Below are 15,525 nucleotides of genomic sequence, written 5' to 3'. Positions count from 1 at the left end.
GCAAGATATCCCATGGGAGGTACTGCTTCAAGGGAGAGCTCAAAGTTCTGCAGAATGATCTTGGAGAGGCAGCATGCTGGCTGGGTCTTCCTGGCAGGGATGGGAGGTACAAGTCGCCGTGTTTAGTCTGTTTCTTATAGAAAGACTTTTTCCCACAGGTGGTGTTAATGGCAAGAACCTGGGGCCAATCAATCAGTGGTGGATCAGTGGCTTTGACGGTGGCGAGAAGGCGCTCATTGGCTTTTCCACCGGTGAGTGTTTGCACAGTCACGGGTGTCCTGAAGCCTCCTGCCTGCCTGGGCTCAGTGGGCTTTGTGCAGAGGGGTCATTAGCATTGGCAGGATCTGGTGACTGGTGTTCATCGTAACCGGCCTGGAAGTGGATCCTCTGGTTGTACAACAGTCAAATGCTTACAACTTGAATGGGTCCCAGCCCTAGCTAAGTTCCCTTTTCTTCTAGCCCGAGTGGTACTAGCTAAAGGAGAAGTTGGGCTTTTGGGGTTTGGTTGTGGGTTTTTTTGTTTGCTTTGTTTTTTTGGGTTTTTTTTTTTTTTTTTTTTTTGTTTTTGTTTTTGTTTTTTGTTTTTTTTTTTTGTTTTTTTTTTTTGTTTTTTTTTTTGTTGTTGTTGTAGGACAAATTGTAGACTGTTCTGTTCTGGAAACTCGGTAGATTCATGCTTGCCCTGTGTTCAGCTTGGAGGCCATCAGTTTTGAGACGGCCTTAAATTTTTTTCTACACTTACTATGTGCACCATAGCATGCATGTGGGTCATAGAGGACAACTTGTAGTTGATCTTCCTCTACCTTGTGAGTCCCTAGGATCAAACTCAGGTTGTCAAACTTGCAAACTGGCGCCCTTGTCTGGTGAGCCATCTCATTGGCCCTGAAACAGCTGTTTTTAATGTTTTACCTGCTGGACAAAGCTGATACCTGTTCTCCTAGATACTCAGGAGGCGGAGTTTAGGGCTAGCCTAGGCAACATGGCAAGACCCCATTATTTAAATCAAGCAGCTGTCTGTATAAACAGGTAAAATGCTAACCATCCTAACTGGACTGATCATTCATCCATATTCTCTAAAAAACCCAGGTCATATGTTTTCTTCCCAGCATTTGCTGAATACTTTCTGATGGAGCCCAGCCCAGAGTATGCACCAATATTTGGGCTGATGCAGGAGAAAATTTACATCAGCAAGATTGTGGTCGAGTTCTTGCAGAGCAATCCTGATGCTGTCTATGAAGACTTGATCAATAAGATCGAGGTGGGTGAGAGCTTTGCCTTCTCTGGTAGGTTTGGATCCACATAAAAATCTGCACAGCCTTCTGTTACCACTAGAAGGGTTTTGATTGACGGATGAATGAAGCCGGCCTGGGGGCGTGGCTCGGTTGTAGAGCCCCTGCCTAGAGTTGCTCAGTGAGGGGCTGAGGTACATTGTGGCTTAGTGGTACAGTCGTACATTGCTTGCCTAGCCTGCATGCTGTACTAGGCTCTCCATCCCCTAGTGCTACAAGGATGTGAAATACTAGAAACATGTGATCTTTTCTTCCCCGTACAGACCACTGTTCCTCCTTCTGCCATCAATGTGAACCGGTTCACTGAGGACTCCCTCCTACGCCATGCCCAGTTTGTGGTGAGCCAGGTAGAAAGTTACGACGACGCTAAGGACGATGATGAGACGCCCATCTTCTTGTCTCCCTGTATGAGGTCCCTGATCCATTTGGCCGGTGTCTCCCTGGGACAGAGGTAAGGATGTATCAAGACTCGGGTCGGAGGCTTGAGACCAGAGGAGGCAGTCCTCTGCGTCGGGGTCCCTGAAATGGTGGTCCTCTCCCTCAGGCGAGCAACAAGGCGCACGGTCATCAATTCTGCCAAAGTGAAGCGCAAAGGGCCCACAAAAGCCACCACCACCAAGCTGGTCTATCAGATCTTCGACACTTTCTTCTCGGAGCAGATCGAGAAGGATGACAAGGAGGACAAAGAGAACACCATGAAGCGCCGCCGGTGTGGCGTCTGTGAGGTGAGTGGGCCGTCCTTGGCTGCTCTTCTTAGATGTGAAGAAGGAGCAGCCCATGCCCTGGGGTAGCTGCCTGCCTTGAGGGCCAGACAGGCAGATGGAGGGAGGGTTGAAGTCGGTGTCCAGGGCTTTTGGTCTGGATGACGCTGTGGCTACAGAAGCTGGGTTCCCTGAGAAGAACTGAATGAGCATTTTTCTCTCAGCTTAGACTTGTGGCTACGGAAGCCTCACTGTGACTTCTAAGAGCTGGGTTTCCAGACCTGTGCCACCATGCCTGGCTCTTGTGAATTGTGAATCCTTCTTGTAGACGTAGCCTGGAATCCACCTACATCACACTAAACAAGCAAACCCAAACTTCAGATGTGGTTAAGCTACACCTGGAGGCACAAGCCTGTGATCCTGGCAGACAGGAGACAGGAGGATCGGGATTTCAAGGTCATTCTCAGTGTTCTAGTGAGTTTGAGGTCAGCCTGGGCTGTCATGTTTGAAAAATTAGAGAATGAATTTGTCCCGAACCATAGCCTAAGACATGCACATATGTTCTGAGGCACTTAATGTGTACAAGACTGACCTGAAACTGCTGGTGTTACCTACCTTGTGTGCACTGGGCACTCACATGTGCACTGCCATGCACCTCTGATGTTAGCATGTCCTGACAGCTGCTTACAGCTCATCTTGTCTCAGACTGTACAGGGACTTGGGTATCCTGGGCCTTCGAATGGGAGAGGAGACGCTTTCCTACATGTGCTGCTCTTAGCATCCAGGGGGCTGCTGGGGTTTTTTCTTCAGAGAAAGTCATCTTTTACAATGTACTGTCCTGACTTTCCCTGGGTACAACGGAGCCTGGATGGATTCCACACCCCACAGTAGCAAGTTCTTTTCTCTCATGATGCCCTGTCCTTGCCATTCCTTGATGCCCTGTCCTTGCCATTCCTTGATGCCCTGTCCTTGCCATTCCTTGACTTTTCTCAATGTCCTTGTATCTGATTATTTGTTTAAAGCTTTTTTTTTGTTTTGTTTTGTTTTTTGTGGTGGCAGTGGTGGTTTAAATGGAGCTGGGTGCTTGGTGGCCCTGTTTGGTTACCTTGTTTACCTTGTTCTCACGGTCTGTTAGGGGTTGTCCCCACATGCCTGTTCAGGCCATGTGTGTATGTGAACAGCTGGCTGACTTGATACCTGACACAGGTTCAGGCCACATGTGGCTGCCATGCTGTATCGCTCAGAGGGAAGGGTAAGAAGCTGTTCAGCACAAATGCCGTATGTTTCACACTTCTAATTTTTTATTAGAGTGTCTCTATGGGGCCACAGTGTGCATATGAAGGTCAGAAGAAACCCCGGAGTTGGTTTCGCACCTTTCTGTGGGTCTTGGGTATTGAACTTGGGTTGTAAGGGTCGGCACCAAGTGCCTTTCCCCACGGCCCTGAACATGCATATCTTTGAAAGTTATGAGTAAACGTTCCTGGGCCTGGATGTAGTAGCACAAACCTTTAATTCCAGCATTCGGCTGCAGAAGCAGGAGTATCTGAGTTCAAGGCCAGCCTGGTCTACGTAGTGAGTTCCAGGACAGCCAGAGCTTTGTGTAAAGAACTCTTCTCAAAAACAAAAACAAATAAAGCCAAACAAAATGAAAGCTGCCAGTTGAGAATTTGCTGATTGGTCGACTCTTGGTATTTTCAGGTCTGTCAACAGCCTGAGTGTGGGAAGTGCAAGGCGTGCAAAGACATGGTTAAATTTGGTGGCACCGGACGGAGTAAACAGGCTTGCCTCAAGAGGAGGTAGGCTGTGCTATGCTCTGCTCAGATAACAGAGGGGCCAGGGTGGCTAAGGCAAGTGTGCCATGTAGCGTCCTGCAGGGACGTGGTATGGAGCTGACTTGGCTTTTCGCTGGGTTGACTGCAGTGTGTGTTCTGCAGGTGTCCTAACTTGGCCGTGAAGGAGGCAGATGAAGACGAAGAAGCTGATGATGATATACCAGAGTTGCCGTCACCCAAAAAGTTGCACCAAGGGAAGAAGAAGAAACAGAATAAGGATCGCATCTCCTGGCTCGGGGAGCCTGTGAAGGTGTGACTCCTTCCTCTTGTATACCGGTGTGCCCTGCAGCCAGGAGCCTGGCGGCTGCTGTCCCCTTCCCCTCCTTTGTTCCTGACACTGGGAGGGAAGCACAGGGCCCCAGGCATGCTGGGCTAGAGCTCTGTACCTGAGCTGTACCTCATTCCTCATGGTAAACCCTGAGCTGCGTCTGTAGTGCGGGTAGCCCATACACTGCACCCTTTGACGCTCAGTTCCTACCTCCCAAGTGCTAAGCCACGTGCTGCCCTGTCAGGCTGTGTTCCTGTCCTTGTTATAAAAATGAAGCCTGATAGAGGGGCACACAAACCTTTATCTCTGCACTCGGGAGGCAGAGGCAGGCAGATCTTGAGTTCTAGGCTAGCCTGGTCTACACAGCATATTCCAGGACAGCCAAGACTAGGGAAAGGTCAGAAGCCTTGGGGTCTTTGTTTTGTTTTGGAGATAGGATCTTACTGTATAGCCCCGGATGGGTTAGAACTTTTATTTTCATTAGATTTATTAGATTGATGACCGGGGTAGAAGAAGGTATGGAATAATCACCCAGAATTGCAGTTAGGGTTGGCTGTGAGCTACTATGAGTTCTCTGTAAGAGCAGTGAGTGCTCTTCAGATGTTAGGATCACAGACAGGCCTGTGCTACCAATCCCAGCAGCCCAGGCCTTTTCTTTGAGTCAGGGTTTTTACTGTATTGTTCTGACTGGCCTGGAACTCAGTGTAGAGTAGGTAGGCCTGCCTGTGCCTCTGGAGGGGGGTGTGTGTGTGTGTGTGTGTGTGTGTGTGTGTGTGTGTGTGTGTGTGTGTGTGTGTTACACCTGGCATCATCATCATCATTATTACATTTACTTGAGGATGCTGCAGCACAAGTGTCAGCACAGATTGTATAAGTCACTGTTCTCTATCTTCCATCCCAGATATCAACCTTGGGTCATCTGTCTTGGAGCCAAGCTTCTTTACCCACTGAGCCATCCCATCCTTCATGACTTAGTAGATCAAAAGTCATGTTTGTTTGTGGGTTTTTTTGTTTTTGTTTTTGTTTTTTAAGGGTTGCTAGGGATGGCGCCCAGAGTCTGTATCTGTTAAGTACAATTTGCACTGCTGACCCACATACTTAGTCCCAAGCAATTTTCATAGGAAGTTAGCCGCCACCCAGGTTAAATCCAGTGAGACCATCGGATGTGACCGTCACCTGAGCTCCATTGCTTGCTTTCAGATTGAAGAGAACAGAACTTACTATTGGAAGGTGAGCATCGACGAAGAGACTCTGGAGGTGGGCGACTGCGTCTCAGTCATTCCGGATGATCCCTCCAAACCGCTGTATCTAGCCAGGTGTGTGTGTCCGCCTTCCTCTTGAACACCTCAAGTCCAGCTGTGTTGGAATGAGACCCAGGTTGTGCTGGTTACATGAGAGGTCTGTTCCCTGTCTCGTCTTATGCTACAGGGTCACAGCACTGTGGGAAGACAAGAACGGGCAGATGTTCCACGCACACTGGTTCTGCGCGGGGACAGACACGGTCCTCGGAGCCACCTCTGACCCTCTGGAGCTGTTCCTTGTAGGCGAATGTGAAAACATGCAACTTTCCTACATCCACAGCAAGGTCAAGGTCATCTACAGAGGGCCTTCCCCAAACTGGGCCATGGAGGTGAGTGCCTTCTCTCGACCCATACTCTGTCTGCCCCACTGTTAGAGCCCGGACCGACACAAGTCTGTTTCCATAGGGAGGCATGGACCCTGAGACCATGTTGCCGGGGGCCGAGGATGGGAAGACCTACTTCTACCAGTTCTGGTACAGCCAGGACTACGCAAGGTTTGAGTCCCCACCCAAGACCCAGCCGACCGAGGACAACAAGCACAAGTGAGTGTGGGAGCCAGTCGTAAGCCCTCCCTGTGCCCCGCCTTGCTCTCGGGCATCAAGAAAGGTTTACTTCCCAATTGCGTTTTGCTCACCAAAGAGGCCTAACGTTTTGGAAATGTTTAAATGTGTTGACCACTTGGAGATTACCTTGAGCAAGGTGTGGCCTTCTGTTTAAACATACTCATTGCCGTGCTGGGTTGTAGCCCTGGGCCTGGGGTGTGCTGGCCGAGCACACACACAGCCTCTGGCTTGTTTCTAGTGCTCATTTCTGCCTTTGAGCCGTGATCCCCAAGAATGTGGACCTAAAAAAGGGGACACTTCTCCAGACACCTGCAGATATGTTCTTGGATCTCAGTAGTTGCCACCTCAGAACCTTGAGTTTCTCCTCCGGCTTTGGCTTCTGCAGGTTCTGCCTATCTTGTATCCGGCTGGCTGAGCTGAGACAAAAAGAAATGCCCAAAGTCCTGGAACAACTTGAGGAGGTGGACGGCCGGGTCTACTGCAGTTCTATCACCAAGAACGGTGTTGTCTACCGACTGGGTGACAGTGTGTACCTGCCTCCTGAGGCCTTTACTTTCAAGTGAGTGACCCGTTCCACACCAGGTTCCACACCAGTTCCACACCAGTCGGCTGGCTTTGTGATATCCCCAGCTGATCCCTTAAGCCAGTGTTAGACCATCACTCTGGTTTCTAGTGAGACGAAGATAGCCTAATGACTACATTTCAACTTCAGAACTGTTAGCTTTATTACCATAACAAAATGCCTGATGTAGCTGACTTTTGTAGTACTGGAAGCCATATTCCAGCTCATTTTGGAAGGTCCTGTACAAGGTTGGGCAGATCACCCTAAGCCTGGTGGTAACAGTGCATGTCATCCGGCTAGGAAGCGAGGGAGAGAAGAGGTTCTGTCCCTCCAGGGACATTCCTCCCTTGTAAACGCTCTACCACTTGCTGATAGTGCAGCCCTGGGGACCTGGCCTTCCGCACACTGCCTTGGGAGCCTTTCAGCATCTGAGCTGTGATGTTGTGAGGCTGGGTGAGACCCTCGATGCTGGACAGTCTGCTCCTGCCTCAGCTCTGCCTCGAAGAATCCGTGAGGCCTCGGGCTCAGATTTCCTCCCTGCAGTCTTTTTCCTGAAGCCCATTGGGGTTTCGCCTCCCAGAACTCGAAGGTCTGAACCTGTTGAAAGTGCAGTGCTGGGTTGGGGATTTAGCTCAGTGGTAGAGCGCTTGCCTAGCAAGCACAAGGCCCTGGGTTCGGTCCCCAGCTCCGAAAAAAAAGAAAGTGCAGTGCTTTACCCGTGGTCTGGAGAACGAGATCTTTTACTGTGAACAGGATTTCCTCATATCAGGGGACATCATCACCTTCACCTTCCATCCACTGTGTCCTCTGCACTAGAACAAGTTGAAATCGCAGTTCATGTGTACCAAACCATACCTCAGGATCTTAGATTGAAGGTCCCACCGAGCACTAGGGAAATGGGGCCTCAATCCTCAAATTCAGCTTAGTGTTTTGACCCATGGAACTGAGAAGTTGGGTGGGCGCCTCTGTGTAATGGTGCTGTGTTTTACCGGTCAGCGGTGCTTGTCTTTGTTGCCCTCTATACGGGTCTCCCTGGGGTGTCATGTACCAAGTAGAGGCACAGCATGCAGGCTGCACACATGGCGCACACGCACACAAGTGCATATACACGCGCACATTGACTTTGCTGACACCTGGGGGGGATGGTGCCCTCCAAGAAACTGCTGTTCTTTGTGAAGCCCCCATCCTGTGACGTTGCAATTTGTGTTTGCTGACAGGATCTTGTCCCATACCAATAAGTTCAAGATGCCACATGGCTGGGGGGCAGGTCCAGGTGGGCCTAAAACTCCGGTATCCCAGGATAGCCTGGAACTCCTGATCCTCCATCAGCCTCCCAAATCCTGGGATTCCACGTGCAAATGTCCACACCCACCTGAGCGCTGGGAATTGGGTGGCGTTTTAAACTTTTCATGAGATTTTTGAGTCCCTTTTCTTTAACGGTGCTTGGATGTGCCAGCTCGTGATGAGGAATCCGCCCGCTCCCAGTCATCTAGACTCTCGCCCCAGCTCAGTTGCGCCCTTCCCTGTCCCCTCTGCAGCATCAAAATGGCCAGCCCCATGAAACGCTCTAAGAGGGACCCTGTGAACGAGAACCTGTACCCCGAGCATTACCGCAAGTATTCCGACTACATCAAAGGAAGCAACCTGGACGCCCCCGAACCCTATCGGATTGGTCGGATAAAAGAGATCCACTGTGGCAAGAAGAAAGGTGGCAAGGTCAACGAGGCAGACATCAAGATCAGGCTCTACAAGTTCTATAGGTGGGCGTGGCTCTGCGGGGGGCGTGGCTCTAGGGGTGGGAGGTGGCTTCTGGTTATCCTACGGGTACAGGTGTGCTGCATACTTGGCGCTCTCAGGCTTTCATAGTTGTGGGCCAGTGGGGAACCGATGTCTGACAAAAACCGAAAGCTGGTTTCAAGGAATGTATCCTGACTTGTGTGGGTCCTCCCTCCCAAACCACAGTCCCTTTGTCTGCTCCCATTGCCCTCCCAGTCCTGCTCTGTGCACACTGTCCTTGCTGGTTCTGGAGTTTGTTTTCCAGCCCTTGGCTTAACTCGGAAAACATGCACACACGCACGCGCGAATGCATGCACATGCACACCCCAAACCCCTCTGTGCATGTATGTGTGCTTTCGGCCTCTTTGAGAATGGGTTTTAGCTGATTGACAAAGGCAGATGGATCTCTAGGGTTCGAGGGTAGCCTGGTCTGCATAGTGAGTTTCAGGACAATCAAAGCTACACAGAGAAGCCCTGTCTCTGAAACAAAACAAAACTGGGTTCTGGAGTTCGGGCTCTCTATGTCGTCCACTCCTGCCTTGAGACTCTATCGATCCTCCTGCCTCAGCTCTCAGTCTTTTTCTTATAAAAATCCTGTAACTGGAAGTGAGGAGGGGCCACTGTGAAGGAAAACTGTCCCAGATGGACCAGTAGGTGCTTCACCAGCGCAGCTGGAACTTGAGACCCCTGTCTCGGCGTCCCAGGTGACGGGATACTGGAACCTGCTATACACCTGAGTCTTCTCCTGGGGTCTTTGTGATACTCAGCGAGGTCACAGATGGGCAAGGCACCCAGCAGTGATGGCAGATGAAGGCAGGGAGCAGACCAGTCCCTGATTTGGAATCCCATTCCTGCTGTGGCATTGGGGCCGAGTAAGGGTAGTGGTCACCAAGCTGACTGGACTGGGATGTTGTCTTTTCTTTCTTTCCTTTCTTTCTTTCCTTTCTTTCTTTCCTTTCTTTCTTTCTTTCTTTCTTTCTTTCTTTTTTAGAATTATTTATTTATTTATAAGTATACTGTAGCTGTCTTCAGACACACCAGAAGAGGGCATCAGATCTCATTACAGATGGCTGTGAGCCACCATGTGGTTGCTGGGAATTGAACTCAGGACCCCTGAAGAGCAGTCGGGGCTCTTAACCACTGAGCCATCTCTCCAGCCCAGTGTTGTCTTTTCTGTGGTGCAGTTTATAGGTTGAACTTCCTCAAACCAAAATACTCAAGTCCTACCGCTGACCCCTTACAGGCACACGGGTATACTTCTGCTACGCAGAGGCTGGAGAAGAGGCTTCGAGCTTAAGATTTGATGGTTTCCAGCACCCAGATGGCGGCTACAGACATCTATTAAGTTTCACAGGACCGGATGCCATCTGTGGCTTCCATGGGCACTGTACACTCCCATAGCCAGACATACATGGAGGCAAAGTACCCATACACATTAAACAAAAATGAATACATCTTTTTTAAATGCTGCCTGAAGTAACCTGTAGACTGGGATGGCTGCTTGTAGTCCTAGCCCTTGAGGTGTTGGCGGCGAGGAGCACTGAGCTGGAGGGGCAGCCTGGGCAGCAGAGCGAGACACTCTCAAAAAATAAAATGCCTTTAAGTTACGGTGTGAGGCTTAGACTAATAAGGTTCCTGTCAGCACCCAGTTGCCGTCTAGGCACTGCAAGTGAGGGAGCTCTGACCTGTGATTACAAATCTGTGTTAACGTCCTGACCCTTGGCGTCCTCCTCCAGGCCAGAGAACACCCACAAGTCCATCCAGGCAACCTACCACGCCGACATCAACCTGCTCTACTGGAGCGATGAGGAAGCCGTGGTGGACTTCAGCGACGTGCAAGGCCGCTGCACCGTGGAGTACGGAGAGGACCTGCTTGAGAGCATCCAGGATTACTCACAGGGCGGCCCCGACCGCTTCTACTTTCTCGAGGTGGAGCCAGGCTTCAGGGGCAAATGTGCGAGAGCAGGGTGCCCGAGAAAGTGGCTCAGGGTGGGGCAGGGCTCAGGGGTAGACACGAGGCTGGGTCCTGGGTGTGTCTTAGAACAGGAGATACAAGATGGACTAAGGAAGCGGCTAATGCGTGTGTGGCTTCTGGTTTTGGCTTAGTGACTTTTAAAATTTTTATTTTCATGAGAATTGGCGTTTTGCCTGTGTGGAGGTTGGGGGAGGTAGGAGTGTGTATGTGGGGTGTGTATGTGTGAATATCTCAGATCCCCTGAAACTGGAGCTACAGACAGTTCTGAGCTACCATGTGGGTGCCGGGAATTGAACCTGGGTCCTCAGAAGTCAGTACTCCTTTTCTGCAGTCCTGTTTGTCTTTGTTCTGTTTTCTTTTTTCTTTTTTCGGAGCTGGGGACCGAACCCAGGGCCTTGTGCTTGCTAGGCAAGCGCTCTACCACTGAGCTAACTCCCCAACCCCCTGTTCTGTTTTCTTTGACTTGGGGTCTCACTGTGTAGCTCTAGAACTCGATATGCAGATTGGGCTGACCTTGAACTGATGGAAATCCTCCTGTCTCCTCCTAGTGCTGGAATTAAGACTGAAAACAGTGCAGCTGGGGCTCTGGCTGGATGTGTAGAGTTCTTGCCTGGCACACATGGAGCCCTGGGTTGGGCCTCCACACTGTGTAACTGCCGTGATGCCTATCACTCTGGCTATGGAAGCAGGATGGGGCATTGATGAGGAGAGCTGATGGCTAGCAGGCTGATTGTTGACTGTGTGAGGTGTTAGGGCAGAAACATTGTATTGTCTTAGCACCATTAAAATGTATCTGAGACTGTTGTAGGCTTCTAGGGTTTTGATTTGCTGAGTGTCCCCCTTCTTGGAGTACACTTCAGTCCCACGTAGTTTGTAGATGGCCTCTCTGCCCTCAAGTTCGTACTTGTGCCTTAGCACCTCTACCAGCTGCCTGTAGGTTTGTCTGTTTGCAGTGGTGAGATCAAATTCCACTGGTGGCTAATTGGCCGTGGGTCTGCTCGGAGATTAAGAGACTGTCGGTCAGTTCTTAACCAGTGTGAGGGGATCCATGCATTTCTTCTGTGCTAACGTGGCTTCTCCCTGTGCAGGCCTACAATTCAAAGACTAAAAGCTTTGAAGACCCTCCGAACCATGCCCGCAGCCCTGGGAACAAAGGCAAAGGAAAGGGGAAAGGTGTGTGCTTGTCCTGTGGTCCTCCTTGGTGTCCTTGTCCCGTCATCCTCCTCAGTGCAGTTCTGTGAGAAGGCGCAGGCTGGCCAGGCAGCACTGGAGCCTAGAGATTCCTGCCTCCACCTCCCAAATCCTGGGATCCCAGTGCTTGGGGGGCTGACTCAGGAAGGTCTCCCAAGAGGCCGCTCTAGGTCTCATCTCTGAATAAGGCCTGAGGCGAGCAGTCTGGTGGCCCTTCTGGTGGCTGATATCTATTCCTCCTCCAGGGAAAGGGAAGGGAAAACCTCAGGTACCAGAGCCCAAAGAGCCCGAGGCAGCCATCAAACTGCCTAAGCTGCGGACCCTGGATGTGTTTTCTGGCTGTGGAGGGTTAACAGAAGGGTTCCACCAAGCAGGTAAGCACACGCTGGGTCAGACTCTGGCCCGTCTTTAGGGAGGCTTTAATGAGGTCCGCTGTCACGTGGGACGATGCATGTCTGATCAATAGAATTAGAACCGATCTAAAACAGCCCTGGCTTCCTGCCTTCCAGGCATCTCGGAGACGCTGTGGGCCATCGAGATGTGGGAACCGGCAGCCCAGGCATTTCGGCTGAACAACCCTGGCACCACGGTGTTCACAGAGGACTGCAACGTGCTTCTCAAGCTGGTCATGGCTGGTGAGGTGACCAACTCTCTGGGCCAGAGGCTGCCACAGAAGGGCGATGTGGAGATGCTGTGTGGTGGGCCGCCCTGCCAGGGCTTCAGTGGCATGAACCGTTTCAACTCTCGTACTTACTCCAAGTTCAAAAACTCCCTCGTGGTCTCCTTCCTCAGGTAAGCACAGACCACCACCCTGTCAGCTTGCTGTCGGGTAACTCCCAGTCTGGGTGCAGGCTTGGGGGAGCATCCCCCAGGGGGAGCTGCCCTCACCCTGTTGTTGCCAGTTCCCTGTAGGGGTTTGCAGTGATTATGTCCCTCCTGCTCCTACAGCTACTGTGACTACTACCGGCCTCGGTTCTTCCTCTTGGAGAATGTCAGGAACTTCGTGTCCTTCAGGCGCTCCATGGTGCTGAAGCTCACACTGCGCTGCCTGGTCCGCATGGGCTACCAGTGCACCTTCGGTGTGCTCCAGGTGGGCCCCTCACAGCAGGCAGAGGGGCGGAAGTGGCCTCCCCTAGTTCAGTCCCTGGGCTGCTGCTCCCCGTCGCTAACCAGGAGACGGTCGGGCTCTGAGCAGCGGAGGTCTGCGTGCCCAACAGTGTGGATGTGAAGATAGTGGCTCAGCTCAGGTGGAAAAGCATAGGTTAGCCAGGTATGGAGGCCCACACCTCTAATGCCAACTCTAGGGGCACCGGTAGGCACATCTGAGTTTGAGGCCATCTGGTCTACAGAGCTCTAGGACGGCCAGAGCTACACAGAGAAAGCCAGTCTTCTCCAGTCCTGGGAGGCTGGAGAAGCGGGATTCCATGCATTGAAGGCCGGCGTCTCAGGATTTAGAGCTAGGCCGCAGCTCAGCGTGGTGCATTGCCTTGGTCCTGTCCCCAGCACCCAGAGTGGTCGTGGTTAGCTGGGACCCAGTTGATAGAGAGCTCATTTCACCTTCAGGAAGCCTGGGTTCCATTCTTGCCACCACACAGACGTGGTTACGCACACTAATCATCCCACAAGTAAGGGGATTGTAGGTAGGATCAGGACTTGGTTTCTTCTTTGTCTACATAGCAAGTTTGTGGCTAGCCTGGGCTACAATGAGACCTTGATTCCACAATCAGACAACAGAATTAGCTGTTCAGTGGGTGCTGAAGTAACAAGTCATGGGAGGCCACCTGGGACGAGCTCGGTGTTCCCAACCCCCCTCCGCCTTGTGCTCATCGTCTTCCATGACTGTCAGGGGTGGAGGGAGGGCTCTTGGCCTCCCAGTGCTTTTAATCGTCTTTGCAGTGTTCCCTGGGAGGGCTGGGATTGACCGGTGTAAGGTCAGTAAAGCACAAGAGAAGCGGCCCAGCAGAAGAGGATTTATCCAGAGCAAACTCGGGATGGGAGCTTTCCTTCTAGTCACACAGAGGTCTTGTCATCCACTTACAGATGCAGGAGGTACTGTGAGGAGACAGGGAAGAGTCGGAAGACAGTGATGGGGTTAGCATTCCCCGGGGTCAGCCTTCACTGAGCTTGACAGAATCGGGATGGCAGGGGCCTACGCAGACGAGTGACTTTGCTTCTGTAAATTCAACTTACTGTAATCTTGGGGGTTGTCCCCATTAAACCAAAATGAGAGTTTTGCAAATGGCATGGCCCTGGCTGACTGGGGCAAACTGTTACTGCTGGCCAGTGGCCGCCATGCCACTTGGTGAGTTGCAGGTATGCATTGCTGCTTTCCAGTCTGGCTCTCTGAGAAGAGCCGGCTGGGCAAACACTGCCTAATGCCCTCTCTCTTCCCCTGTTGCAGGCTGGACAGTATGGTGTGGCCCAGACACGAAGGAGGGCCATCATCTTGGCTGCAGCCCCTGGAGAGAAGCTGCCTCTGTTCCCAGAACCTCTACACGTGTTTGCCCCCCGTGCCTGCCAGCTGAGTGTTGTGGTGGACGACAAGAAGTTCGTTAGCAACATTACAAGGTAGGAGCTGCGCTCGGCCCCCACGTATGGGAGAGTGGCTGTGACAGTGCCGAGCCCTCCATGTTTTGCTCATGTTCCCTGGCTCACTGAGGAGATCTGTGTTGGACTCTGGCTGGAATCTCAAGCCCGGTTGGGTTTGCCTCACTCTACCTTAGGTCCTGCCTGACGTGCAGGCAGCAGACTTGAGAGGGGCCCATACCTCAGCTGCCCCTCACATCCTGAGTTCCAGCAGAGGCCACCACCCGCTTGACCTCTAATATAGCACCTTCTGCTGCAGGCTAAGCTCGGGTCCCTTCCGAACCATCACGGTGCGAGATACCATGTCTGACCTCCCTGAGATCCAGAATGGAGCCTCAGCCCCCGAGATCTCCTACAATGGAGAGCCACAGTCCTGGTTCCAGAGGCAGCTGCGAGGGTCGCACTACCAGCCCATCCTCAGGGACCATATCTGCAAGGTAGCTAGCTTCCCTGCGGTCTTGCGAGAGCCTGGCCCAGCTTCTCTCCTAGGCCTGCTTACATCTCCGTAGCCTCAAGGCTCAACATCTCTGATCTCCTACCCGCACAGTGTCATTTTCAGATGGTCCAGGTTGACATCCAAATGTCCCCACAATGCCCTCTTAATAGCGTTTCTGTATGGGCTTTTCCTACATCAGTCCTCGTGTTTGTGCTTCCCTGACTGACTTCACACGGAACCTCTTTGTCCAATGCGCTCACCTCACATGTCCTCCGGACATGGACCAGGCGTCCTCGTCTCCATTGGCCATCTCTCAGCTGGGGTTGGGTGGTTCTCATCCTGATGGAATCCGAGCCTCTGAATCCCCTTTCGTGCTCCCTGAACTGGGTTTCAGCTGGGATTCCCTGTGTTCTAGGACATGAGCGCGCTGGTGGCTGCCCGCATGCGGCACATCCCGCTGTCCCCAGGATCGGATTGGCGTGACCTGCCCAACATACAAGTGCGGCTGAGAGATGGCGTCATAACCAATAAACTCCGCTACACTTTCCACGACACGAAGAACGGCTGCAGCAGCACTGGGGCCCTGCGTGGGGTCTGCTCCTGTGCGGAAGGCAAGACCTGCGACCCCGCTTCCAGACAATTCAACACGCTCATCCCCTGGTGCCTGCCGCACACTGGGAACCGGCACAACCACTGGGCTGGCCTCTACGGGCGTCTGGAGTGGGATGGCTTCTTCAGCACCACCGTCACCAACCCTGAGCCTATGGGCAAGCAGGGCCGGGTGCTCCATCCTGAGCAGCACCGGGTCGTGAGCGTGCGGGAATGTGCCCGCTCCCAAGGCTTTCCAGATACCTACCGGTTATTCGGCAACATCCTGGACAGACACCGGCAGGTCAGTCCATCCCAGAGCTTGTCACCAAGTAGCCTCAGCCTCGAATTGGGAGTAGGGGGCCACAGCTTGTGAGTCAGGTTGTGTGTGTAACTGTGGGTCAACAGCAGCAATGCAATGGCACAAATGCCCTTCCCAGGCTTTAATGCTAGCACT

The 15,525-nt window shown here is 52.1% G+C and overlaps 1 protein-coding gene across 1 annotated transcript in view; it reads left to right on the top strand.

Annotated features, from left to right (window-relative positions):
- Nucleotides 1-15,525, top strand: part of Dnmt1 (DNA methyltransferase 1) — a 44,675-nt gene that overhangs the window by 28,244 nt on the left and 906 nt on the right. The window contains exons 18-36 of the mRNA XM_032909689.1: nucleotides 159-251; nucleotides 1,107-1,258; nucleotides 1,553-1,740; nucleotides 1,834-2,014; nucleotides 3,689-3,786; nucleotides 3,925-4,072; nucleotides 5,291-5,406; nucleotides 5,519-5,720; nucleotides 5,797-5,933; nucleotides 6,340-6,513; nucleotides 8,055-8,276; nucleotides 10,029-10,221; nucleotides 11,356-11,440; nucleotides 11,704-11,832; nucleotides 11,968-12,250; nucleotides 12,407-12,548; nucleotides 13,860-14,026; nucleotides 14,304-14,481; nucleotides 14,896-15,372. Coding sequence (XP_032765580.1) covers nucleotides 159-251; nucleotides 1,107-1,258; nucleotides 1,553-1,740; nucleotides 1,834-2,014; nucleotides 3,689-3,786; nucleotides 3,925-4,072; nucleotides 5,291-5,406; nucleotides 5,519-5,720; nucleotides 5,797-5,933; nucleotides 6,340-6,513; nucleotides 8,055-8,276; nucleotides 10,029-10,221; nucleotides 11,356-11,440; nucleotides 11,704-11,832; nucleotides 11,968-12,250; nucleotides 12,407-12,548; nucleotides 13,860-14,026; nucleotides 14,304-14,481; nucleotides 14,896-15,372 — 3,365 coding nt within the window. The remainder of the gene's footprint in view (nucleotides 1-158; nucleotides 252-1,106; nucleotides 1,259-1,552; nucleotides 1,741-1,833; nucleotides 2,015-3,688; nucleotides 3,787-3,924; nucleotides 4,073-5,290; nucleotides 5,407-5,518; nucleotides 5,721-5,796; nucleotides 5,934-6,339; nucleotides 6,514-8,054; nucleotides 8,277-10,028; nucleotides 10,222-11,355; nucleotides 11,441-11,703; nucleotides 11,833-11,967; nucleotides 12,251-12,406; nucleotides 12,549-13,859; nucleotides 14,027-14,303; nucleotides 14,482-14,895; nucleotides 15,373-15,525) is intronic.

The sequence above is a fragment of the Rattus rattus genome, chromosome 8 (genome assembly GCF_011064425.1).
Source record: "Rattus rattus isolate New Zealand chromosome 8, Rrattus_CSIRO_v1, whole genome shotgun sequence".
Lineage (NCBI taxonomy): Eukaryota > Metazoa > Chordata > Mammalia > Rodentia > Muridae > Rattus > Rattus rattus.
This window is presented reverse-complemented; position numbering and strand designations above follow the sequence as displayed.